The sequence below is a fragment of the Trachypithecus francoisi genome, unplaced genomic scaffold (assembly GCF_009764315.1).
Source record: "Trachypithecus francoisi isolate TF-2019V2 unplaced genomic scaffold, Tfra_2.0 Lachesis_group5, whole genome shotgun sequence".
Taxonomy (NCBI): domain Eukaryota; kingdom Metazoa; phylum Chordata; class Mammalia; order Primates; family Cercopithecidae; genus Trachypithecus; species Trachypithecus francoisi.
Genome location: NW_022681470.1, coordinates 29924275 through 29949573, shown reverse-complemented (window position 1 = coordinate 29949573; position 25299 = coordinate 29924275). Strand labels below are relative to the sequence as shown.

Below are 25299 nucleotides of genomic sequence, written 5' to 3'. Positions count from 1 at the left end.
GAAGGTATATATGAGCTCCTACATTAACGGATGATGATTTTTATCTTTACCAAGTGACCCACAATTTGTTACTGGTGTAATGAGTTAAGAAAATAGCATACTTTTATGACTGTCATTTCACAGTCACTCAAATCAGAACTGGAATGTCACAAAAACAACTCCCTGTTAGCCCAGAGGAAAAAAAAAAGAAAGAAAGTAAAGGGGAAATTCAGATTAGTCACAAAGAAGTTCCCCCGCCTGCCTGCAAAAGTTGCAGCGTTAAAACTGAGAGAGTCCGCTTTGCTCTTTCAATCGCCTTTTATCTCTGGCCCTGGGACCTTTGCCTATTTTCTGATTGATAGGCTTTGTTTTGCCTTTACCTCCTCCTTTGTGGGGAAAACATCAGTTTTATCCCAGGTTCCCCTTTTCCATATCTTCATTTTCCTTCTACCCAGATTGTGAAGATGGAAAGGGTCCAACCCCTGGAAGAGAATGTGGGAAATGCAGCCAGGCCAAGATTCGAGAGGAACAAGCTATTGCTGGTGGCCTCTGTAATTCAGGGGCTGGGGCTGCTCCTGTGCTTCACCTACATCTGCCTGCACTTCTCTGCTCTTCAGGTAAGATGCACCACTGGGCGCTGTTTTCCCACCAGCTCGTGCTGATGGCAGCTGCAACAGCCGCAAACAGTCGCTTGGAAATAATCTTATGCCAAAAGTGTTGAGTTTTTTTTTCCCCTCCCCACAGCAATCATAAAGTGTGGTTAAACGCCCTTCTGTCTCTCCTTTCCTTCCTTCTTTTCAGCAGTGGCAGTGGTAGGGCAGAGTAGAGGTAGGGCAGAGGCACAGCTTCTAGATCTTTTTCTTTTTCTTTGCAGTGCAAGAATCCTGGTATCCCTTTATAAGCTGTCACTTTGAAGCTTTGAGTCACTGATATACCTGGTCTACCCATGGTGATAGTAATGTGTTTGATCAGGCAATTAATATTAAAAGGAAATAAGAAAGAGACCAGTTCCACTTTCCCATAATATTCATAAACTCTATAGACCTGCAAAGTGATTTTCTTTTTAAAGAATGCTGAAGTTATCAATATTAATAGGGGAGCAATGTGTATGTGCATGTGTGTGTGCCTATGTGCTCACTCATTCACCCCAATGATTTAATCAGATATTGTTTCTCACAATCTGTCTCTTCCAGTCATAACTTAAAGACATCATTTCATCTTTTTCCCACCTTATTAAATACATCATGTAGGAGGAGATTATCTTTCCAGTATTTTCCCCATGTAATTAAAATATTTCCATTTTTCCTTCACTTTATTCTTGTTCCGCACTTCTGTCTTTTGCATTATTTTTTCTTATTCACTAGTTCAGATATAAAAACATTATTAGGTATTTAAGGATGTTCTTCACTGCAGAAGATGCCACTGGAGAAAAATAAATCTATACTCTCCTCGTGTTCCTTTGTTGAGCTAGTCTGATAATCTTGTTTTCCAGCTGGTTGCTTTGGTTTAGAAATGTTTCTCCCTGATAAAGGTCAGGTAATACAAACTTTGATTTCTGATTGTCTTGTCTGAGATTAAGCACCTCCAATGAAACCAGAATGAGATGAGCAGTCTTGGCAAATGCCTGGGCTTGTTTCTGCCTACAGGAAATAGGGTTTTCAGTGCATGGAGGCTGGTAAGAGTGTGTGTGGTTATGATCACTGTACCACAGACAGTGCTTGTGTCTCCAAATTCCAGAAGTGTAGCTGGTGTCACACTCAGGTCTGCAGACCAGTGAGCACAACAACATACTCATCCTCTCCTCATCACACCACACGGTTACGTCTTCTCGCAGAACTCTTTGGGTGAAATTAAAGTAGGCGATTCGGGGAGAGGGTGTGGGGGAAGAGTAAGGTGTCCGTGGCAGGATGCCCAAGACATCGACCGGATGCCCAAGACATCGACCGGAATTAGGCTCTTTTGAGAAGAAAACAAAGAGAGTAACCAAATATAGAACAGCTGAGTGCATTCACCAATCTGGGAGCCCTAAGAGTGCTTTTTCTAACAACCACAGTGTTACATATTTCCTTATACCATGGGATGATAAAACACAGGACACATGGCTCCATTCAAGGCTAACTGATTGCACGAGGGCTCTGAGCAGGAGAGAGCAAAAGGTGAAACACAGTTGTACAGCTTGCTGGTGGTTGGGGTCACCTTGGACTATCAATATCCAGGAGATGTTGAGAAAAAGAGGGAGTCCTTTCCAACAAGTCATCCAGCAACTCTGGGACAGAAGGAAGGCTGTGGGGAGAAAAGCAGGGTGCTGGTTTCTAGGACACTAAACCTCATGGTGAGTGATCTCTAGGGGAGAATTAGCTTCTATAGTCCTGGCACAAAGACGGAAGCAAGACATAGGTGGTTTATTTGAGTTGTTTGCTTAAGAAACATGCTTCTGTCTACTCTGAATATAGATTTTTTTTGCTCAGATATTTGAAATTCTTCACTTGATGTTAATTATAAATTTTTTATTTCTAATTAGCTAATGTAATTTCTTATATTGTTATAGGATCTGGGACAGCACAATGGGTCCTAACATTTAATCTTGTATTTATTATATACACTTCATTATGAGAAGGATAGCATAGATGGGTTGTGTGTGTTTTCCCTAGAACCTGATAGTTTACCAAATAACGTTGGTGGCAGTGGTAGCAGCAATGTGTGTGTGTGTTTGTGTGTGTGTGTGTGTTTGTGTGTGTTTCAGAAAGAGAGAGAAACAGAGACAGAGAGATAGACATTGTAGAGCAGCTGTTGAAAAAGAGACATAGGCCGGGCGCGGTGGCTCAAGCCTGTAATCCCAGCGCTTTGGGAGGCCGAGGTGGGCGGATCACAAGGTCAGGAGATCGAGACCATCCTGGCTAACATGGTGAAACCCCGTCTCTACTAAAAAATACAAAAAACTAGCCGGGCGAGGTGGCGGGCGCCTGTAGTCCCAGCTACTCGGGAGGCTGAGGCAGGAGAATGGCGTAAACCCGGGAGGCGGAGCTTGCAGTGAGCTGAGATCTGGCCAGTGCACTCCAGCTTGGGCGACAGAGCGAGACTCTGTCTCAAAAAAAAAAAGAAAGAAAAAGAGACATAGACTAGTAGCCATTTAAAACTCATCTACAATACTGTTTGGAATTTTGATGGAGGGATTGGGGGGCGGTGGTGGTGGTGGTGTTGGTAGTGGTGATGCAAGCCAAACCTCTATTTTATAAGACATAATGTTACAGTGATGTGTATTGGAGGTGAAATAGAGCTGAAATGCTCACCATTTACCCGGTTAAATTAGACCTCTTTTATTGCGAGAGAAAGGTTTTTGGGAAATAATTATGATTTTCCCCTTTATTTCTTAGATTTAATTTTTTAGCCTATAAAAAATTGCCTACATGAATGGCTCTATAAATACAGATATAGCTACCAAGCTCCATTTGGCTGTCAATTTTCCTTTCAATCAATTTTATTTAGTAACCTCTGTTTTCTCATCACTGGATTAGGTCTATCTACAAACATGAAATGCAGAATATTTTGTTTTCAAGATGCCAGAAAAAATGTTAGACCCTACCCACTCCTCATCTAATTTACTTTCCTCTTTGGGCCTTGATTTTATCATCTGTATTATGAGAAAGTTGGATCAGATGATCAATAAGATGTCTTCCAGCTCAATATCTTATGAATATATAGTTTATAAGCTCATAGAATGGATATAAGGATATGAGAAATACAAAATGTGAGTTAGTAGATTTTTATGTTTAAGCTTATGGATTTCCTGGCTCCTAAGAAGGGATTGAGAGGAATCAAATTTGCACATATATACTTTTCTATATTTAGGTTATATATTTTGTACATATCTAAATAACCGATTCTGGATTAGCAAAACACACTTTTTAGAAAAGGGAAAGAAGTGAATGCCCTGTAAGAATATTCATGACACAAGTTATGTAATTCAATGCTTCTGTCACCAAAACCAATACACACTGGTTGGATATTACATTGGGACATCCACTTAAATTGTCAGGCTTCCAGTCTTGCTTGGAACTTCAGTTATGGAACAAAGGCAGAAAAGGCTGACCTATAAAGTGTGAGAAACCTCATTGAAACCATTGAAACTTGGCTCTTCCAAGATTCATATCACCTTTATCATCACCCTCAAAGATGTGAAGGCTTTTAGTCATTATTTTTTCAGCAATTCCTACTGTTAAAGGCTTACATTTTTATCACTTTTTTTCAGCTGGGAAAAACTTCAGCTGGGAAAAACAGAAGTGGAGATGCTTAGAAAAGTGGGTTGACCAGTTCTGTATCAGTGAGAGCTGGAATTAGAATTCAGTTTCTTAATGAAGTTTTGGGTTACAACTTGGACCTTTCTTTGTATCATTTAATAAGAGAAAGAGGAGTTTGCTGAAGAAAATCTTGTTTTAGATTACTTAATTTAAATATCTCCATGTAATTTAGCAAGTTTTTAGAAATTCTTTTTTAATGATAGACCTGCAAATAAGATAATTTCAAAGGCATTTGAATTTGCTTTATATACGTAAATCTTTGAGAATTAAAACATAACATCCAAAGTTGACTTGGCTTGTCATAAGGCATTTTGAAGTTTCTAAAAGAGGCATTAAACATATAGAATCATTGAATTTGGGGGCAGGTATTAGATATAGTCTATTTACAGATAAGAAAACAGAAACCTAGAGAGGGTAGGTGAACCATTCGTGATCACTTATCTAGTTAATTCACCAGAAACTCCTGATTCCTACACTATGGTTCTTCCTATTATCAATGAAGCCATCCTTACATAGATTTTTTTTCCACTGAATGTTTACTCGTGCTAGGTACTGTTTGAGGCATTGGAGATATAACCATCCATTGGAGAAGGTTTTGAACTATTTGCACTCACAGTCAAGATGCAGGGTGGGGACAAAAGAGTGACATGCTCAAGGGACAATGGGAAGATGAGAGGAGGGAGGGGCTGCCTTAGCCTTCTGGGGAGTCAGGAAAACCTGCAGTGGAAGATAATGCTTCAGCTAATACCAGAAGGAGGAGGATAAATTCTTTAAGCAGACAAGAGGATGGGAATCGGTGGGTAGGGGCGGGAGTCTTACTAGGCAGGAACAGCAAGTTTTCCTGAATAGCTCAAGTTGAGTATTCCTGTGGGAAAGTGGTGGTGATGAAGCTGAAAAGCTGGTGAGATGGGAAGCAGTTCACAAAGGATCTTGTGAATCATGCTAAAGGAACACTCTTCATTCTCTCCTACGCCAAAGGAAATACAGGAAAAATTACCAACATTGTTAACTCTCCAAATTTTGCTTCTCTTGTGTGGTCTATATTTTGGCAAATATAGAAAGTGAGTCTAATCCGATCAGCACTAGGGGGCACCACAGTAAAAGTAACCATTCTCTTGTGTCTGAAGACAGCTGATCCTTTTTTCCTGAAGAGATGATGAGAAAACTTCTCAGGCAGTCAAGGGCTCATCCACATATAAGAGAATGAACAATATCAGGGGCAGCTAATATTATTCACTATTTGCACAGTGATGATATTTTCTAAATGAAGTGTTTAGATATAAGTTTTGATCCAGGTACTCAAAATAGGACAGAATAATTTGGACGGGAATGATGCTGGAAAATATTGCACGTTTATACACATATAGATCCAAATACACACACACAGAGGAGAGTTGGGAAACAAGCAGTAAGGCTCTAGGTATAGATCTAGGGATACAATCTCTCTGTTCCTCTTCTCTGACCTCAGTTGCTGGTTACTAGTACTGAGTAGACCCAGCCTTGTTTAGGGGCTGGCCACCTTGGCCTTCCACTTCTTCTTTTTTTTTTTTTTTTTTTTAAACATATATATACCAATTACTTCCCTCTCAAATGGCAGCTTCCCCCACTTCAGGGATTCTCCATTCATGGAGAACGAAAGTTAATCCTTTTGCATCATTTGGGTTAGAGGAGCTACATACAGTGTTGTTGTTACTAGTTAATGAGGGAAAAATAACCCAGCTGAGTTATAAGTGGCAAAGTTTATGTCTCCATAGTCACTAATGAAATACATGGTAGAGTTGGATTGAAACCGAATTTTCCAGCATCCTATGCTTTGTATATTTCGTTTGTAGTCACCCATACTTTTGATAACCAATCTTTCAAACAAAGGCATTAAAACATTTGTTTATACAAAACTATAAGACATCAACTCAGATTTTGGAGGAGTTGTTGAAGTATAAAGGGAGTGCCCTGGGCCAGGAACAGACTTTTTCAGTCCGGGCTTTCGCCTCTTGACCCAAGTAAATTTCTTGAAATTCCCTGGGCATCAGTTTAATCATTTCCAAGACTGGAATTTGGTTGTGGTGAGGATTAATTGATACACAGCTTTGTAAATGCTAAGATTATTATTATCGTTATTTACGAACATGCTTCCATAAACATACTGCTACTAAAATGTTGACTTTGTAGTATGTGTGTGCACACATACACACACACTGTAACTCAAATCTCAGAAAGCATATCATAGTTAAGGTTAGCCATAACTTCATGAACCTTGATTTTCCCAGTGTAACTTTTAGGATTAAAAAAATCCACTTTGGAAGAGTCCTATTATTTTTAAACATAGATTTCTAATTAAGAGCTCATGGGTGAATTAGAGAACAAAAGAAGAATGAAGGGGAGAATTTATGAGGTTATGAAGTATGATTAGGTTCAGTATCTGTTTGCATGTGGTTCAGAGATCTAAAATTACCTACTTAGAGCACATGGCTTAGGCTATTTCTGTTTCTTCTTATTTTGATATATTTCATCCAGTTCTCCAATGACTTGGCTACCAAATAAGGCAGGAAATTAGATTTATAAGAGGCATATCATCTGGTTCGCTAAACTAGAAGCATTGGGGAATATTACTGGTATAACTAAATTTTTTTTTTTCAGTAGACCTTTCATTCTGAAATGCACCTTAATTTTTATAAGTTTGCCTAGCTTGATAACATGCAAATGCTATTTAAGAACACTCCGGTACTGTGAGAGACTAAATTTCTGTTGTTATAATTTGGACAGAAAGATGGACAAACAGACCTGAACTTTAATTATTCTTATACTAATTTAATAAGAACTTGTGGTTAGAGAGCTTTCATTCCCAAAGTACTATATTGAACAGGTAGGGAAGTGAGGGCTCCAGTGAGTTTAAGTGGTGTACCCTCAGGGCTGGGCTCCCCAACAGGCAGCCAGACCTTCATCCTAGAAAGCCAGTGAAACAGTATCAAAGATCAGGATGGAATGACAATATTACAAAAATTATAAAGAACATCAAAACATGCATCAAAGGAAAGCATCTTAATGAGTTATAAAATAAGTTGTAAAACGTGTATTTTACAGTTTTGCACACTCTATAAAAATACAGTTTTGCACACTCGATAAAAAATTCAAAACCATGAAGTAGTTTCTTAGGACTATTGGAACAGATTACTGCAAACTGGGTAAATTATAACAACAGAAATTTAGTCTCTCACAGTGCTGGAGAACAGAAATGTGAAATTCAGGTGTCGGAATGCCATGCTCCTCTGAAGACTCTAGAGAAGAATCCTTCCTTGCTTCTTTCTGGTTTCTGGTGGCTCCCAACAATCCTCAAGGTTCTTTGGTTTGTAGCTGTATTGCTCCAAGCTCTGCCTCTATATTCACATGGCCTTCTTTCAAATGTGTATCTTGTGTGTCTTCTCCTTTTCTTCAAGGACACCAGTCATATTAGATTTAGGGCCTACCCTAATCCAGTTGACCTCATGTTAACTTAACTAATTACATCTACAAAGACCCTATTCCCAAATAAAGTCACATTCTGAGGTTCCACATGGACATGAAGTTTGGAGGGACACTATTCAAACTACTATAAAACGCTTATTCATTTACTTATTCAGCAATGTTTGTGGAGCATCAGTTACCTGTCAGGCACTGAGGACACAAAGGTGAGCAAAACAGTCATGGTCCTCCCTGCTCTCCCAGATTTTGCAACCCAGTAGGAAAACAAGGCAGCTAAACAAGCAATAGCATATGATAAGCACTGGATAACCAAGGAGGGTACGGTTCTTCAGTAAGAAGTTTCACAGAAAGCTGCCTACCAGCTTTAATACCTAGTATATCAATTGGGATTATAAAGTGAGCATACTTGTTTTTTGCATTAGGTACTTGGTTTCACTTCCATTAATTAACAGGAGGGGTTTAGTTTAAAATGACACGGTCATCATTGTCACCACCATAATCCTCATCCCACTGCTATTCTGTGATGATGTTACCATTCGCCAGTCTCAGTTTGTATCAGAGCATAGGTTGAGGATTATTTAGCCTCCCACAGATGAAGTGAAGAGCTTCACTGCATGTACAACACTAGGGATGATCTTTTTTTAACTTTTAGTTTAGGTTTAGGGGTACATGTGCAAGCAAGCTTGTTATACAGGTAAACTGTGTGTCATAGGAGTTTGGGGTACAGATTATTTCATCACTCGGGTAATAAGCATAGTACAGGAATAATCTTTTTGTTTGTTTTTTGAGATGGAGTCTTGCTCTGTCGCCCAGGCTGGAGTTTAGCGGCACGATCTCGGCTCACAGCAAGTTCCGCCTCCCGGGTTCACGCCATTCTAGTACAGGAATAATCTTAGTTGCTCATTTACTATCAGAGGGACCCACTTGGGGAAAAAGAGGCCTGCTGCTTTTGTTACAGCAGAAGGGTCTATTGTGTTGAAAGTGATCTTCTGTTTGGAAGGTCTTCTTATCACGCAATCCTTTGAAAATCTGTCTCGCTTTTGAATATTGTGATTCACCTAATCTTTGAAATGGAAATTTTTCATTAGACAGTTTATTCCAATAATCTAAATTGAATTTAGACATTGAAATGAGAATATTAGAAGCTGAGGAGGGGAAAGAACATTCAAGCGAAGAACCTAGGTGTGCCTAGTCCCAGTGCGATGTCTTGTTCACTCTACCAGGTTGCCTTCTCAAGACAATATTCCCTCCTTGTTATATAGCAAATTAGAAAAGGGAATGAGTGATTTCAAATAAAGAGATTGACTGCAATAATTCTGCTACTGTCTTTGTATTCGAGGATGAATGGACCAATTTCTTTTTTTTTCTTCTCTACATTGAACTTTTATTATGACAATATACAACTGGTAATGTGCACCATGACTGAAAAGAGTTCTCATATAATTTGATTTGGTACTGGCATAAGAATAGACAGATCAACGTTTGGAATTTAGAATCCGAAACGAAACCTGCACATTTATGGTCAATTGATTTTCTTTCCTTTTTTTTTCTTTAACTTTTATTTTATGTTTCAGGGTATATGTGCAGGATGTGCAGGTTTGTTACATAGGTAAATGTGTGCCATGATGGCTTGCTGCACAGATCAACCCATCTGTTGGGTATTAAGCCCAGCATCCATTAGCTATTTTTCCTGATGCTCTCCCTCCCCTTGCCCCTGCAACAGGCCCCAGTGTGTGTTGTTTTCCCACATGTGTTCTCATTGTTCAGCTCCCACTTATAAGTGAGAACACGCAGTGTTTTTCTGTTCCTGTGTTAGTTTGCTGAGGATAATGGCTTCTGGATCCATCCATGTCCCTGCCAAGGACATGATCTTATTCCTTTTGATGGCTGCACAGTATTCCATTACATGGTGTATATGTACCACATTTTCTTTCTCCAGTCTGTCATTGATGGGCATTTGGGTTGATTCCACGTCTTTGTTACTGTGAATAGTGCTGCAATAAACGTATGTGTGCATGTATCTTTAGAATAGAATGATTTATATTCCTTTGGGTATATAATGGAATTCCTTTGGGTATGTAATCCCAGTAATGGAATTTCTGGGTCAAATGGTGTTTATGCTTTTAGATCTTTGGGGAATTGCCACACTGTCTTCCACAATGGTTGAACTAATTTACATTCCCACCAGCACTGTAAAAGTGTTCCTTTTTCTGTCCAACCTCACCAGCATCTGTTGCTTCTTGACTTTAATAATGGCCCTTCTGACTAGAGTAGGCCAATTTCTAAAACCTTGAGCAAGGTTTGACTACAAATTGTAGTGTTGACTACAGCCAATGTCAGATATTATGTGATCTTGTAGCTGATGAAGGTCCAGGTATGTTCTGAGGGGCTAAGTTCCACCTTAGTTCAACATTTATTTACTAAGTGCCATTATGTTTGAGACATGGTAGGAGGTATGGCAATGCAGTGGGTACCTTGCAAACCTACCCTTCTAGTTGCTTAGAGACTAAGCTGATCTGAGGATATTACAGTAGAGACTTACAAATCACTGAGGTGGGGACAGGAGTTCTCAGAAATGTTTTAGTAAATCCCTCTGTCAGTGTACTTTGAGCGCTTCCTCAGTTGTATGTGGGAAGGGAAACCAAGATATAAGAAAATCTTCCCTCTGACGATATGAAGAGTTGGTGCATTAGGTCAATCACATAATTTCATGTCACATGGATGCTTTTGGTTGATTTGATTGTTTATCTAAAGATAGGACTTTTCTCTCAGGAATCTGTCAGTTGCTAATTGTATTAGGGACAATAAAAGCACAGTTCATGCTCTCTCCGAAACAGAGAGGAGGGAGGCTTCTCTGCAGGGAAACTCACAGCCTTTACTTAGCAGACTTGATGAGAAGAGTGGAAGTGGTTAGAGAGAGAGGAGGCTATACACAGGATGTATAGTGGGGAGGAAGGTGGAGGTTAAGAGAGAGATGACCGGGAAAATATGCTGGCGGAGATGGTAAGGGTTGGGCATGGAGAAAAAGAAGGCCTTGAATGGTAGTTAAAATAGCTTTTCTTTGTGTTCATTAAATCCCAATAAACGCTTTATTCAACAAGGTTTTCAAAGCCACACATCTTTCTTTGTCTCTAAAAACATAACTTTTGGTATAAATCTTTCTGAATATGGGAAACTGCTTCACCAAAGAATCAGTTTTTCCCATTTTCCTACTCCTCTCTCTAGGTGGAATTCTGAACTTGCCTGATCGGAAGTCAGGGCTCATCTTTTTGTAAGGGGTCTACTTCCACTGAGAATAGACCATGTCTGTCAGATGAGGATCTATCTTCTCAGTCTACTATGGTGGCTAAGTGTGAAAAATTCTCCCTTCCTCTTCTGAGGCCCCTTGAGACACACCCTGAGAGCTTGTGAGGTCATGCTTTCATGATCTCTCAGATCTCCTCTGGTTGACATGAAGCCCAAGGTGCAGGGAGGAGAGGTTCATGTCCAGTGGTGGTGGTTTGGTGAACTGGGGAGTCCCCACCCCGGATCTGTTTCCCCACCACCCTCTACTAGCCCACATCCCACTGCCGCCCTCCACCAAGACCTTGACATTGTGGCCTTGTACCAAGCGAGGAATGGCAGGTCCACATAGTGAGTGCAGAGCCCACTTCCTGGTTTCATGCGTGTGAGTATCATTTGCTCCTGACACAGATACCCTTCACCAGGACAAATGTCAAATGAGTTTAAGGTGGACAGTCCCATGCCACATCCTAGTGAGTCAGAATCAGAGGTACACACTCTTCAAAGATGAGCTCTTGAAACAAGTGTCACTTTCTTGGGAACACAGCACAGGCTACTGAATAAATGCCAGATATCAGACACTTTCCACCTTTGTTCTTGGATAAGCCAGTGCTAAAAGCGCTGAAGGAGGCCAAGAAAGAACCTAATTCTAACTCTTCTTTGTTACACCTGCATGAGGAGCCTACTTTGTATTTGCCCATGGGCCTGCAGTTCCTTGCCAGGACAGTTTTTTACCTAACCAGAGCCAAGCTAATAATTTTGGCAACCTGAACTACATAGACAACCCTGCAACATTGGTTGAGGAGCTCTTTCTAGAGGAGGATTTCTAGATATTTTGATATATATCTGTGTATTTTGACAACTATTCAAAAATTAATATTTAATCTTATTCAGTATTGATGATGAAAATAATTCAAATTAATTTAGGACCCTCAGATAAATGCTTTTTTTGGTGTTCTTTACTCTTACGAGAGTGTAGGATAAAGAGAAGGGATGTTATCATGAACTTGGGATTCAACTGAACTCAAATGAATACATGTTTATTTCTGAGCAAGTTCTTAACAGCACTAATTTTTATTTTCCTATCTGTAAAACATGGGTCATTATTTTTTCTACATTATAATATTATTTTGAGCAGCAAATGGGATAATACATTTGAAACAGTGCATAGCACATTGTAAGTGCTCAGTAAGGTTTTATTTATTCTTTTCCTTTTTGTTTTTTGAGACAAGTTATCTCTGTCATGCAGTGGCATGATGGTGGCTCCCTGCCACCTCAATCTCCTGGGCTCGAGCGATCCTCCCACCTTAGCTTCCCAAGTAGCTGGGACCACAGGAGTGTACCACCATGTCCAGCTATTTTTTTAAAATTATTTTTGATATTTTTTGTAGAGATGGGGTTTCACCATGTTGTCCAGGCTGGTCTTGTACCCCTGAGTGCAAGCAATCAGCCTGCTTTGACCTCCCAAAGTGCTGGGATTACAGGTGTGAGCCACACCACACCAGGCCCTTTTTCTTGAATGCACAAAGGATGTTCTCATTTCTAGACCTTTCTTCTTACTATTAATAATTGTAGAATGTCTTTTGCTTATCTGGGTCATCTCTGTCTTTCAAGGCCTAAGTCCAGGTCTTTCCTCCTTGTGCTGTCAAAGCCTACAATGATTTTTGTGTTCTTTGAAACCTTATGACTTATATTGCCTGTAGGTATTTACTAAAGGTTTTATGTGTACAGGGACAATTTTCCCCACTGGCGTAGAAGTTCATCAGAAGTAAGGATTGTATGTTCTATCCCCTCATGTTCCAAGAGTTGAGTGTAATAATTGCTGCACAGCAAGTACTCAATAATTGCTGATACTATTTTTAACCAAACTACCAAATAATATGACAATCACATTATTCATTCAAGTACTGAATAACACTTACAGCAGAGAAAAAGTTTCTTGAGCACCAGCTTTCAGACAGGCATGCTTTTTGCACAGGGTGTGGTTGAAGATAAATTCTCTGGATTTAGACTTTTGGAAGTTCATAGTTAACGGCAGTGATTTTTAAATCTGAACCTTGGTTATTTGTAAAAATGAAGATTCCTGGATCTACCCAGACCTTTTGAATTAGAGTCTTTGTGAATAATCTGGCCATCTGCACTTAAAACAACAACAACAAAAAAAACAACAGCAACAACATATTTTGGTAGTGATTCTAATGCACAAATTTAGAGTTTAAGAACCATTGGGCTGGTAACCTTCCTGTTGCATTATCAGCTGCTATAGACATGATGCTTGTACATTACATTATTCAGTCATTTGGTCAAATAGCCCATATTTGCCAAGTGGGTACTTGATTGTTCCTATTTTTTTTTTTTTTTTTTTTTTTGCTTCACTTATGGGAGCCCTCAAACCCAAGAAGGAAGCCTGGCGTGTGGAGTCTCCCTTTTCTTTCTCATAATGGGGTCATTGCCAATCATCTGTATGGCAACTTCTTCTTTTCTCTAAGATTGCTATTAAAGTGGACACAAGGAATGGAATATTAAAGTCTTCATAGAATGCTTTTCTTACTTCAAATTTGCATGGGAGAAAAATAGTACTTGTGTGGTATAATAAAAATTATACTGAAATTGTAGGGTGTGCATCAAATCTCTTCACTTCTGTGAGCCTTGATTGCTTCATATGCAAAATATAATGTTCAACTAGAGTATGACTTCTTTTGCATTTTTTTCATGCTTCAAAGACCATTACATTCAAAATTCAGGGATATGCTTCAAATCTGGCATGGATACTTATGAGCATTTACATTTCATCCTTGAGTATGGTGTGGACTCTTCAGACCTTCCAGATTGAAGAAGCTTTATTCTATAGACTGTGCTTAGATGGAAGCCCCCTGGCCCTTTGATATTTTCTGTTTTCTTTGAGCATGTGGAGAAGATCTGGAGATTTTGCTTTTCTTGATATACAAAATACTAAGTCTGTGTGTGTAGGTAGACCAAATGTCTTCTGATTGTTTTCTGTCAGCCTTTCTCATGAAACCCAAATTCTTTCGTATTGTTTCTCTGAGGTATAGAGAGTCAGAGCACTGATATGATAACTTTGTTAGTCTTTGTTTTCTTCTTTAATCCATTCCTTTGTTCTGTTGTCATATATTAAGTTGATATATTATGTAGAATAAATTATGAACATGACATGGATATTATTTTCCACGTGCATCCAGGAATAATTGCTGATGTTTATTAACTTCTTGCAATGTTCCATGCCAGATCCTGATCACTGACATATATTATTTCATTCAAACTTTACAACTCTCTGATATACAGATTTTTACTATCTCCATTTTACAGATTAAGAAACAAAATCAGAGAGATAAGTGCAGTTTTCCCAAGGTCACACAGCTAAGTAGTCTTGAGTGGAGGAGATAAGACTTGTATTCACTAGCTGTATAATAAGTCAATAGAGTGTTTTTTTAATATTGGGGTTAACTGTCAGTGTTGTACATTCTGTGGGTTTTGACAAATGTATGTAATGACATGTATTCACCATTACAGAATCATATAGGATACTTTCACTACCCTAAAAATACCCTGAGCTGTACCTGTTTATTACTCCTCCACTCCTAACCCCTGACACCCAATGATCTTTTTAATCTCCATAGTTTTCCTTTTTCCAGAATGTCATATAGTTAGGTCATTCAGTACATACTGTTTTCAGATTGGCTTCTCTTGTATAATAATATGCATTTAAGATTCCTCCATGTCTTTTCACAGCTTGATAGTTCATTTATTTTTAGTGCTGAATAATGTTCCATTGTATGTTTGTATCAGTTTATTTATCCATTCACCTACTGAAGGACATTTTGGCTGCTTCCAAGTTTTGACAATTATGAACAAAGCTTCTATAAACTTCTGTGTGAATGAGTGACTTTAAATACTTGTATGGGAATACAGAAACTGAAACTCAAGGATTTGATTTAGGCCTTGAAGATGGTAAGATTTTCATGGGCAGAGAGGGATCTCGGCTCACTGCAACCTCTGTCTCCTGGGTTCAAGCGATTCTTGTGCGTCAGCCTCCCCAGTAGCTAAGATTATGGGTACATGCCACCACGCCTTGCTAATTTTTGTATTTTTTGTAGAGATAGGCTTTTGCCATGTTGGCCAGTCTGGTCTCAAATTCCTGATCTCATGTGATCTGCCTGCCTCGGCCTCCCAAAGTGCTGGGATTACAAGTGTGAGCCACTGCACCTGGCCTACTTTTTTTAAACGCTTACCTTGTACCATGTGCTGGCAAACTTCTGGATGCTTTAAGTTATCCTATCTAAACTTGGTGTTCATCTTCTGGAAAGTTCCACCAACAGTATTATGTCTTATTTTCACATGTATAAAGGCTAAAGCTAAGAAATGCTATAACGTTTCCAAATTCAAAGAACCAGAAAAGTCACAGTTTGAACTAAATCTGACTCCAAAATCTATGGTCTTTGTGCCACCCTACCAGGCTGCCTACCCAAGTGCAAGGAGATCAGAACAAATAGCTAGATAGACATTAGACACCGAAAGGATATATGTGGCACTAAGGTTTGACAATGAGGTTGGAGCCAGGCTCTTCAGCACTTTGACTTGGACACTGTGGGGGTGTCTCTGGGTACTGGGGTAGTCAGCATGAGGTCATCAGGTATGGAGGATGAGGGGGAAGATGGTTGGAAGACCAATGAACAAGAGGAAGGATCATCTTCTTCTACTTCACAACATTGCCTAGACTTGATGTTAGTTAGTTAAACTTGATGTTAGTTAGTTAACATCAAGTTAAACTTGATGTTAGTTAGTAAGAGACTTCTGAGGATATGCAAATTTCCACCCCTACGTGACCTTCAGGAGAAGGAACAGGATGCCTGAGTCTGGAGTTTCAGTAGATCAGCTTCCTCCAGGTTGATCTACTGGAAGTCTAGACTCCAACACGGAGGAAGTCACATGTGCTTTACTCACTCACTGCCTGTCAGCATCATGGTCTCAGAGAATATTTGGTCACCACCACCCTTACTTCATCAGGGCACTTCAAAAAGTTGGAACATTCCTTAAGTTGCAGATTATTTTTGGAGATCTTTGCAAAGTCAGTCAAAATAATCAAATCACAAGGGCTTTTAGGTCAGGGAGTGAAAGTAAATTTGGGAATGAGGAAGCTTTAGGTTTTTTTCTTTTTTATTAAATCAAAGTCACAACTTTTAAAATCTAAATCCTGGAAAGCTAGTGCTGAAAGGAATGCCCCTGCTCTTCTAGTGACTTTTAAAGATGAGAAACTGCCGTCTAAGGAGATTATGAAACTTGCTTAAGTTGGCACAGTGCTTGCCTGCCTGGCATTAGCAGTCTGTCGCTGCACGCTGAGGCCTGTGCTGTTGTGCTACTCCATAGACAGCTTCTTTCTGACATTTAGCACGTGGCAATTCATGCTGGCACTAACTAGCCCAGAGAGCAGTGGAAACATTTCTTTACCCAGGGAACTATGGTGGTAGGGTAATTTGCTGTCTGACAGGTTTTCTTCCAGAGCATTGCCCTTAAGCACGAAGGACACTAATTAGCCATCATGCCATGAACAGTACACAGAAGCAGGAGAGCTAAAGACTTCTGCTTCTACCCAAGTCAGTGCCTCTCTCCATGTGCTCAGCACATTGAACTCATATTGTTCCTGCAGCCTAGTCCCTGGCAGGGCTCAGAATGGCTCTGCATTCTTCCTATGCTGCCTGTTGGTGTTAGCTTGGTAAGGCTTGTGATTATGCTTATAACGGAAGTAGGGAATTCCTCGTCTGTGTGGGCAGGTGCCAGTGGAATATGCTTGACTAAAGCTACTAGTGTGCCAGGAGAGTGGGAAACAGGAATTCCACTACCCAGGGCATAAAAACAAATCTGTCTCCTCATTTTTGATTAGGACGTCATGCCAAAATAACCTTGTGGGAAGAGCCATTGTTCTTGGCAGGCATAATAGATGTTTTTTTTGAGATGGAGTCTCACTCTGTCGCTCAGGCTGAAGAGCAGTGGTGCGATCTTGGCTCACTGCAACCTGTGCCTCCCAGGTTTCAGTGATTCTCCTGCCTCAGCTTCCCAAGTAGCTGGGATTATAGGCACATGCCACCATGCGTGGATAATTTTTTTTTTTTTTTTTAGTAGAGACAGGGTTTCACCGTGTTGGCCAGGCTGGTCTTGAACTCCTGATCTCAGCTGATCCGCCCACCTTGGCCTCCCAAAGTGCTGGGATTACAGGCATGAGCCACCGTGCCCAGCAGGTATTTTTTTCTATTTTCTTTTTTAGTAGGTAATACAAACATATGGCACAACATTTTTTAAAAAATTAGACCATGAAAAGTAAAGGTCAATCCTACTCCTGACCTCAGGCTTCCAATTTTTTTCTCCAGGGACAACATTTGCAACTAGTGTCTTGTGTATTCTTTCAGATACATTAATATACTGTATATTCTTACAATGCCCATACAGGTGTTATTATTTAACACAAATGGCAATATACTTTATGTATAATTCTGTCCATCCCCCCACTTTTTTTTTACTTAAGAGATCTTGGAGTTGGCTCCATATTGAGCTTCTTTGTTCTTTTAACTACAAAAGTACTATAAACTTTTTATCTATCAGGTTTCCTCTCTTCACTGTTTTACTTCTCTTTTTGCAATGAGTACTGACTTAATTCAAGTTAGGTTTTGTAAGCTGTTGAAGAGAAAGATCCAATGTTTAAAAAAGCTACACCAAATATATTGAGATCTGATGGATTGGGACAGTTTTTATTGCCTTTGTCTCCTGAAAATAGGATGCTTTTACTCCTGCGTTAAAGTGAAAGACCAAATATGCAGGAAGCTTCCAGAACTCACTCCCAGTGCATTCTGGGAGTCTGTGGCCATGATGTATTGATTGAACACAGCATTCTCCATTAGGGAATCTCTACGACTGAATGGGTTTCTTAACACTATGACTATAGTGCTACGTTATCCAAAATGGGAAACGGGGGCACAGTGAGACAAAACAGTATACCAAAGAAGAGTTTGGCAGAGATGTGGACAGATCTCAGACACTTGAATGAAAGAGCACAATAGTCCTAATTTATCTTAAGAGATGTTATGGAAAAGAAGGGGGCAGGTGGAAGTCTAGGTCCAATCTTCATAGAAAAAGTCAGGGCCCGGCATGGCAGCTCACGCCTGTAATTCCAGCACTTTGGGAGGTTGGGTGATGAGAGGATTGCTTGAGGTCAGGAGTTTGAGACCAGCCTGGGCCATACGCAAAACCCCATCTCCACCTCTACCCCCAAAACTCCAAAAAACAAAAATTAATCAGGTGTGGTGGTACGTATCTATAGTTCCAGCTACTCAGCAGACTGAGGTGGGAGGATCACTGAGCCCTGGGAGGTCAAGGCTGCAGTGAGCCGTGATTGTGTCACTGCACTCCAGTCTGGGTGTCAGAATGAGACCCTGACTCAAAAAAAAAAAAAAGGAAAGTGTTTGGTTTTTTTTTTTTTTTTTTAAAGGCTACTTCATGTCTGCTTCGCTGTTCCTTTGAATATAACGAGAATTTCATTTGTTCATGTTTTTTTCCTAAAAATATATCTTTCTTCCTCCCTCAGGTATCACATCAGTATCCTCGAATTCAAAGTATCAAAGTACAATTTACTGGTAAGTGTTGTCAGAAGTTTAATTGATTCATATTTTTGAAAGAATCTTCTCTTCAGTCTCTTAATTTCCTCCAGAACACAAAGTCTCTCCTTTTCCTTAGGGAAGGAATTAAATTCCAATTAAATCCCAGAATTGTTGTAGCCTGCATATTATTTTCATTAGGGATACAGGTGTATAAAGAGAAAAGGGGATTAATTATTCATCAAATATGTGTTTGTCTCTGTACTAATCACTCTATGCTCCTCATTTAATCCTCCACAGAAACTTCTGGGTAGAAATTATTTCCATTTCTTAGTTAGGGAAACTAAGGCTTTACTTCTTACAAGTCTGTCTGACTGTAAGACACATTATTACCTGCTAATTGTATTCTGGGGCAAGAGTTTACCTTAATGAAAGTTGGGGGAAGCCCTTGATAGAATAAAAACTTTGACTCCAGAGAGAGGATTGTTTGGGTCCATGATTAACGCTAGCATAACCCCTAGTGGTTTCCACATGAATATTCATTTTTTAGTTAAGTTCTCCTGAGCCTGAGGGAAGGGGAGTATTTCTTGCCCTCCATAAGTGGTCCCCATTTTCAGTTCAAAGTATGTCCCTCTGCACTGGTACAAAGCAAGAACTACTGAATTGTGACTAGCAGTAGGGACCTATTCTTTTGCTTAATGAAGGAACATGGACCAGAACAGGGTGTGTCGAAGATGTGGTTGCTTGGCTATTCAGGATTTTAGTGCTAATATGGAAATAAAAGAAGTTCAGGCTTTTTGGCTTGCACTTGGGATGGCCCTGCACAAAACAACTTAATCTATCACTGCCTCCTACTCCTCTTCCTCCTTTTCTTTCTCCTGTGGCGGTGACTCTTTCCCAAAGTACCTTCCGGGAAAAACTAGCAATAGGAGGTAGAGAAGAGAAACAAGTATGTGCCCTTGAGCTCTTCCACCTGCAGCTTTGAGAGGCCACCCTGAATCCACAGATATGCTGTGCACAGCTGCATTATTAAGCTTAAGCAACTGCTAACAAAGGCTGCTAGTAACTGCTGTGGATGGGTCCAATGTCTGGGGCATGTGGAAAATTTGCATTTCATGGTCAGATGACAGAAAGACAACAGTTGAAAACAATTGCTTTGAGTCAAGCTTCAGAGTATGGGTAGCATGCAGGGCTAAGGCATGGGGCACTACTGCCACCCTTTGCCCATAGTTCATCCACTGAGCAAGAAAGGAGGCACTGAAGTGGCCAATCCATCCCTGTTCTGAAAAATTAGGGAAACCCTGAAGCCACCTGTCCTGCCATAGGTGCTTTGTGACAATTTCTGTAATCTCTCAGCTCCTGAATCTCAACCCCATCTGAGACTCTCTTGGCCACTAGTGTTAGCATTGCCCCTTCTTCCATTCCACAGGTAAAGCAGTTTTCACCCTGCAGGTGAAACTTCCTTTTCCTTCCTTCCTTCCTTCCTTCCTTTCTTTCTTTTCTTTCCTTCTTTCCTTCTTTCCTTCTTTCCTTCTTTCTTTTCTTTCTCTTTCTTTTCTTTCTTTCTCTCTCTCTCTCTCTCTTCCTTCCTTCCTTCCTTCCTTTCTCTTCCTTTCTCTTCCTTTCTTGCTTTCTTCCTTTCTTTCTTTCTTTTCTTTCTTGTCTTACTCTGTTACCCAGGCTGGAGTGCAGTGGCGCGATCTCAGCTCACTGCTTTTAATTGTTGACAATCTCTCCCTATCACTTTCTCTTCATCTGATTGCAGATGTACTAGAAGGTTGTTACCCAATTCTATGCTTCAGAATTAATTAACATTTTTCCCCCTATCTTTCCTAGAATATAAGAAGGAGGAGGGTTTCATCCTCACTTCACAAAAGGAGGATGAAATCATGAAGGTGCAGAACAACTCAGTTATCATCAACTGTGATGGGTTTTATCTCATCTCCCTGAAGGGCTACTTCTCCCAGGAAGTTAACATCAGCCTTCATTACCAGAAGGATGAGGAGCCCCTCTTCCAACTGAAGAAGGTCAGGTCTGTCAACTCCTTGATGGTGGCTTCTCTGACTTACAAAGACAAAGTCTACTTGAATGTGACCACTGACAATATCTCCCTGGATGACTTCCATGTGAATGGTGGAGAACTGATTCTTATCCATCAAAATCCTGGTGAATTCTGTGTCCTCTGAGGGGCTGAGGGCAACGTCTAAAACCAGGCACCAGCATGAACACCAAGTTGGGGGTGGACAGGACATGGATTCTTCATTGCAAGTGAAGGAGCCTCCCAGCTCAGCCACATGGGATGTGACAAGAAGCAGATCCCGGCCCTCCCGCCCCCCACCCCTCAGGGATATTTAAAACTTATTTTATATACCGCTTAATCTTATTTATCCTTATATTTTCTAAATTGCCTAGCCCTCACACCCCAAGATTGCCTTGAGCCTACTAGGCACCTTTGTGAGAAAGAAAAAATAGATGCCTCTTCTTCAAGATGCATTGTTTCTATTGGTCAGGCAATTGTCATAATAAACTTATGTCACTGAAAACGGTACCTGACTACCATTTGCTGGAAATTTGACATGTGTGTGGCATTATCAAAATGAAGAGGAGCAAGGAATGAAGGAGTGGGATTATGAATCTGCCAAAGGTGGTATGAACCAACCCCTGGAAGCCAAAGCGGCCTCTCCAAGGTTGAATTGGTTTCAGTTTGTATGTTGCCTAAATTTAAACTTTTTCGTTTGGTGGGGGTTCAAAAGAAGAATCAGCTTGTGAAAAATCAGGACTTGAAGAGAGCCGTCTAAGAAATACCACGAGCTTTTTTTCTTTACCATGTTGCTTTCCCAGTCTCCAAACATAGTTAATAGAAATTTCCCTTCAAAGAACTGTCCGGGGATGTAATGCTGTGAAGAATCTAATCAGTGACTTAAGAGAGATTTTCTTCTATACAGGGAGAGTGAGCTAACTTATTGTGAAGGGTTAGCTTTACTGTACAGGACAGCAGGGAACTGGACATCTCAGGGTAAAAGTCAGTACAGATTTTAATAGTCTGGGGAGGAAAACACATTCTTTGCCACAGACAGGCAAAGCAACACATGCTCATCTTCCTGCCTATGCTGAGATACACACTCAGCTCCATGTCTTTTGCACACATACACATTGCTGGTTTCAAGAAATGAGGTGATCCTATTATCAAATTCAATTTGATGTCAAATAGCACTAAGAAGTTATTGTGCCTTATGAAAAATAATGATCTCTGTCTAGAAATACCATAGACCACATATAGTCTCACATTGATAACTGAAACTAGAAGGGTCTATAATCAGCCAATGCCAGGGCTTCAGTGGAATAGGATCCCCTTATGTTTAGTTGAAATGTCCCCTTGACTTGATATAATGTGTTATGCTTATGATGCTGTGGATAATCTGATTTTTCATGTCAACTTTCCAGATGATTTGTAACTTCTCTGTGCCAAAACTTTTACAAACATAAATTTTTGAGATATATATTTTTAAATTGTAGCAAATGTTTCCCTGACATTTTAAATAGAGGATACAACATATCACAGAATCTTTCTGGATGATTCTGTGTTATCAAGGACTTGTACTGTGCTACAGTTATCTCTAGAATCTCCAGAAAGGTGGAGGGCTGTTCGCCCTTACACTAAATGGTCTCAGTTGGATTTTTTTTCCCCGTTTTCTATTTCCTCTTAAGTATATCTTCAACTATATTCCCATCCCTCTTTTTTAATCTGTTATGAAGGAAGGTAAATAAAATGCTAAGTAGAAGAAATTGTATGTAAGGTAAGAGGAATCAAGTTCTGAGTGACTGCCAGGGCACTCACAGAATTATAATCATAGCTAAATATTTATGGAGGGCCTACTGTGGACCAGGCACTGGGCTAAATACTTATATTTACAAGAATCATTCTGAGACAGATATTCAGTGATATCTGGCTTCACTACTCAGAAGATTGTGTGTGTGTGTGTGTGTGTGTAGTTCACTTTTTGTTATTGACAATGTTCCGCAAAATTGCAGTTACTCAGTGAGTTATATCCAACAAAGTAAATGTTTATGACTATAGGTAATATTTAAGAAAATGCCTGGTTCATTTTTTAAGTTTGGAATTTTTGTCTATATTTCTCATGGATGTGCAGTGCACATGCCAGGCCTAAATATAACTGTCGTGTGCGTTGTTTGTGCTTGATGTCATGGTCCCCTCTTATAGGTGCTCACTCCCTTTGGGTGCACCTGGCTGGCTCTTCCCATGCTGGCCTCTTCAACCACACAGGGATATTTCTGCTATGCACCAGCCTCACTCTACCTTCCTTCCATCAAAAATATGTGTTGTGTGTCTCAGTCCTTTTAAGTCATGTCCTTCACAGGGAGAATTACCCCTTCTATATACATGGCAGAGTTGTGTGGAAAGAGAATTGAATGAAAAGTCACAAGATCAGAATTTTAAATTTGACTTAGCCACTAACTAGCCAAGTAACCTGGGGAAAGTCATTTCCCATTTCTGGGTCTTGCTTTTCTTTCTGTTAAATGAGAGGAATGTTAAATATCTAACAGTTTAGAATCTTATGCTTACAGTGTTAGCTGTGAATGCACATATTAAATGTCTATGTTCTTGTTGCTATGAGTTAATGAGTCTAACCTTCTCCTTTACTATGTTGAATGTATTTTTTTTCTGGACAAGCTTAGATCTTCCCTCAGACATCTTTGTGAGTCCTTCAAGAGCAGTTATCAATTGTTACTTAGAGATTTTCTATTTAGAAATGCTTAAGGGATTCCAATCCCGATCCAAATAATAATTTGTTCTTAAGTATACTGGGCAGGTCCCCTATTTTAAGCCATAATTTTGTATTTAGTGCTTTCCTGGCTCTCAGAGAGTATTAATATTGATATTAATAATATAGTTAATAGTAATATTGCTATTTACATGGAAACAAATAAAAGATCTCAGAATTCACTACTGGTTAGAGTGTTGGAGTGTTCATTTATCCTTCTCCATGTTCTGATTAGCTCAGCCTCTGAAGAGGGGAGGATGGGGCAAGCTTTCCGGTTTCCTACTTGCCTCCAGTTTCAGCCATCAGAGACACATCTGAGGGATGGTTGAGGTGGCAGAGCTCATCTTTGTTTTTGAAAAGATGCTCACTGGAAGTCCTTAGAGTCCCTTTTCATAGTTCAAGAGACTGATTTAAATAAAGTTCTACCAAGTACTGTTTTTCCTTTCCTCAGAACCTCATTTCTAACCCTGGATGATTGTGTATGTCCTCTCTCCTTAGTAGTAATTACATCTGCTGTCTCAATAAGAGATCACAACTATTAATGGGTTTGTGTAGCATAGTCTGGCCACAGTGATCTCTGTGCTACTTTTGATGGTGCTGATGATGCTGTCCTCCCTAAAACACTTCTATTCCCTGGCTCTTTTGACCTCACCCTTTTCTGGTCTTCTCTTTCTCTCTCTGTTCTCTGCCTTTCTTAGTCTTCATCACCCCTCCTGTTTCTCTGCCCACTCCTTTAATGCTGGTGTACTACAGGACTCTACTCTCAGCCCTATTCTTTCTCTACATTAGAAACTGCAATCTGGTAGCCAATAAGCCACAGTCTAGCCTATGTATGTGTTTCACCTGTTTGTTAAGTTGAATTTAGTAGCTGACAATTAAATATCGGGAAATTTCTGGCCTTTTTGATAACAAAACCAAAAACAGAAACAGGAGATCTGGTGATGCTGGGCCCAATTTTGGCATGGTGGCAACCTTCTCAGAGTGGCAACTTCCCACTTTAAGGAGACTCCATGCTCTCCGTTTCTCCATCACCCACACAATGTGCAAATGTACTTACACCAACTCACTGCTGAAGGCCTTAAGGCATTTGAGTTGTGGTCTCTACTCTATACCCTTTCCAATCTCATTGATTCTTGTGCCTTCAATCACTGCTCCCACATCAGCAATACCTAAGACCATTTTTCAGCCCAGATGTCTTCCACTCCAGTGCCTCATTGGTTGTAATCACTTGTGTTATTAGTAATAAAATACCATTTACTGAGTTCTTTCCCTGCACCAGGCATCATATTAGCCATTTATATAAATTGTTATTTCTATTGTCTCAACAATTCTTTGAGGTAAGTAAAATAATTCCTATTTTACATATGAAAACTTGAGACTCTAAGAGATGAACTTGTCTAAATGCATGCAGCTACTAACTGGTGGGGCTTAGATTCAAGATCAAGGGTAGTTAACACCAAAGACCACACTTTTAACCACTGCTACCCTGCCTCTAGGCAGCTCTGTGTGGATATAATGGGCTCCTCTACTTAGTATGCTCAAAATAGAACATTCTATCCTCCTTGGCAAGTCCTTCTTCCTGGTTCATGATGTTGGGTAAAGGCATAAACATGTTTCCATTTTTCATTTTGGCCCAATTCGTAAAAATACCTTTTCAATTTATGAAAATCTCATTTACTATTATAAAACCATCAACAATCAGCCAGTTTGACATAAATTTTTTCTACTTCTACTATATGCCAGGCATTGTGCTAGGTACTTAGTGATCATCTGTTTCCTTGAGAGAAGTAAAAATTAGCTGAGCTTGATCTCTTTTGCTCTCCCAAATACTTGTTGCTATCATGTCCATTGTTCATCCTATCCCTAACACACTTGCATTACCTAGATGCACTT

The 25299-nt window shown here is 39.9% G+C and overlaps 1 protein-coding gene across 2 annotated transcripts; it reads left to right on the top strand.

Moving 5' to 3' along the window:
- Positions 1–288: 288 nt before the first annotated feature.
- On the top strand, positions 289–23591 carry TNFSF4 (TNF superfamily member 4). Of its 2 annotated transcripts, none has more exons than XM_033197432.1 (3): positions 289–596; positions 18613–18661; positions 20459–23591. In XM_033197432.1, exons 1-3 carry the CDS (start codon positions 444–446, stop codon positions 20806–20808), a joined length of 552 nt encoding a protein of 183 aa, XP_033053323.1. In that variant the 5' UTR covers positions 289–443; the 3' UTR covers positions 20809–23591. The 2 variants fall into 2 exon arrangements, with proteins under 2 accessions (XP_033053323.1, XP_033053324.1); XM_033197433.1 differs by lacking the exon at positions 289–596 and adding an exon at positions 1973–2311.
- Positions 23592–25299: the final 1708 nt, after the last annotated feature.

Excerpts from the sequence above, each read along its gene's own strand:
- TNFSF4 (XM_033197432.1), top strand. The coding sequence starts at position 444 with ATGGAAAGGGTCCAACCCCTGGAAGAGAATGTGGGAAATGCAGCCAGG. Across the intron at positions 597-18,612 it reads TGCACTTCTCTGCTCTTCAG|GTATCACATCAGTATCCTCG; the intron begins GTAAGATGCACC and ends TTCCTCCCTCAG. Across the intron at positions 18,662-20,458 it reads TATCAAAGTACAATTTACTG|AATATAAGAAGGAGGAGGGT; the intron begins GTAAGTGTTGTC and ends TATCTTTCCTAG.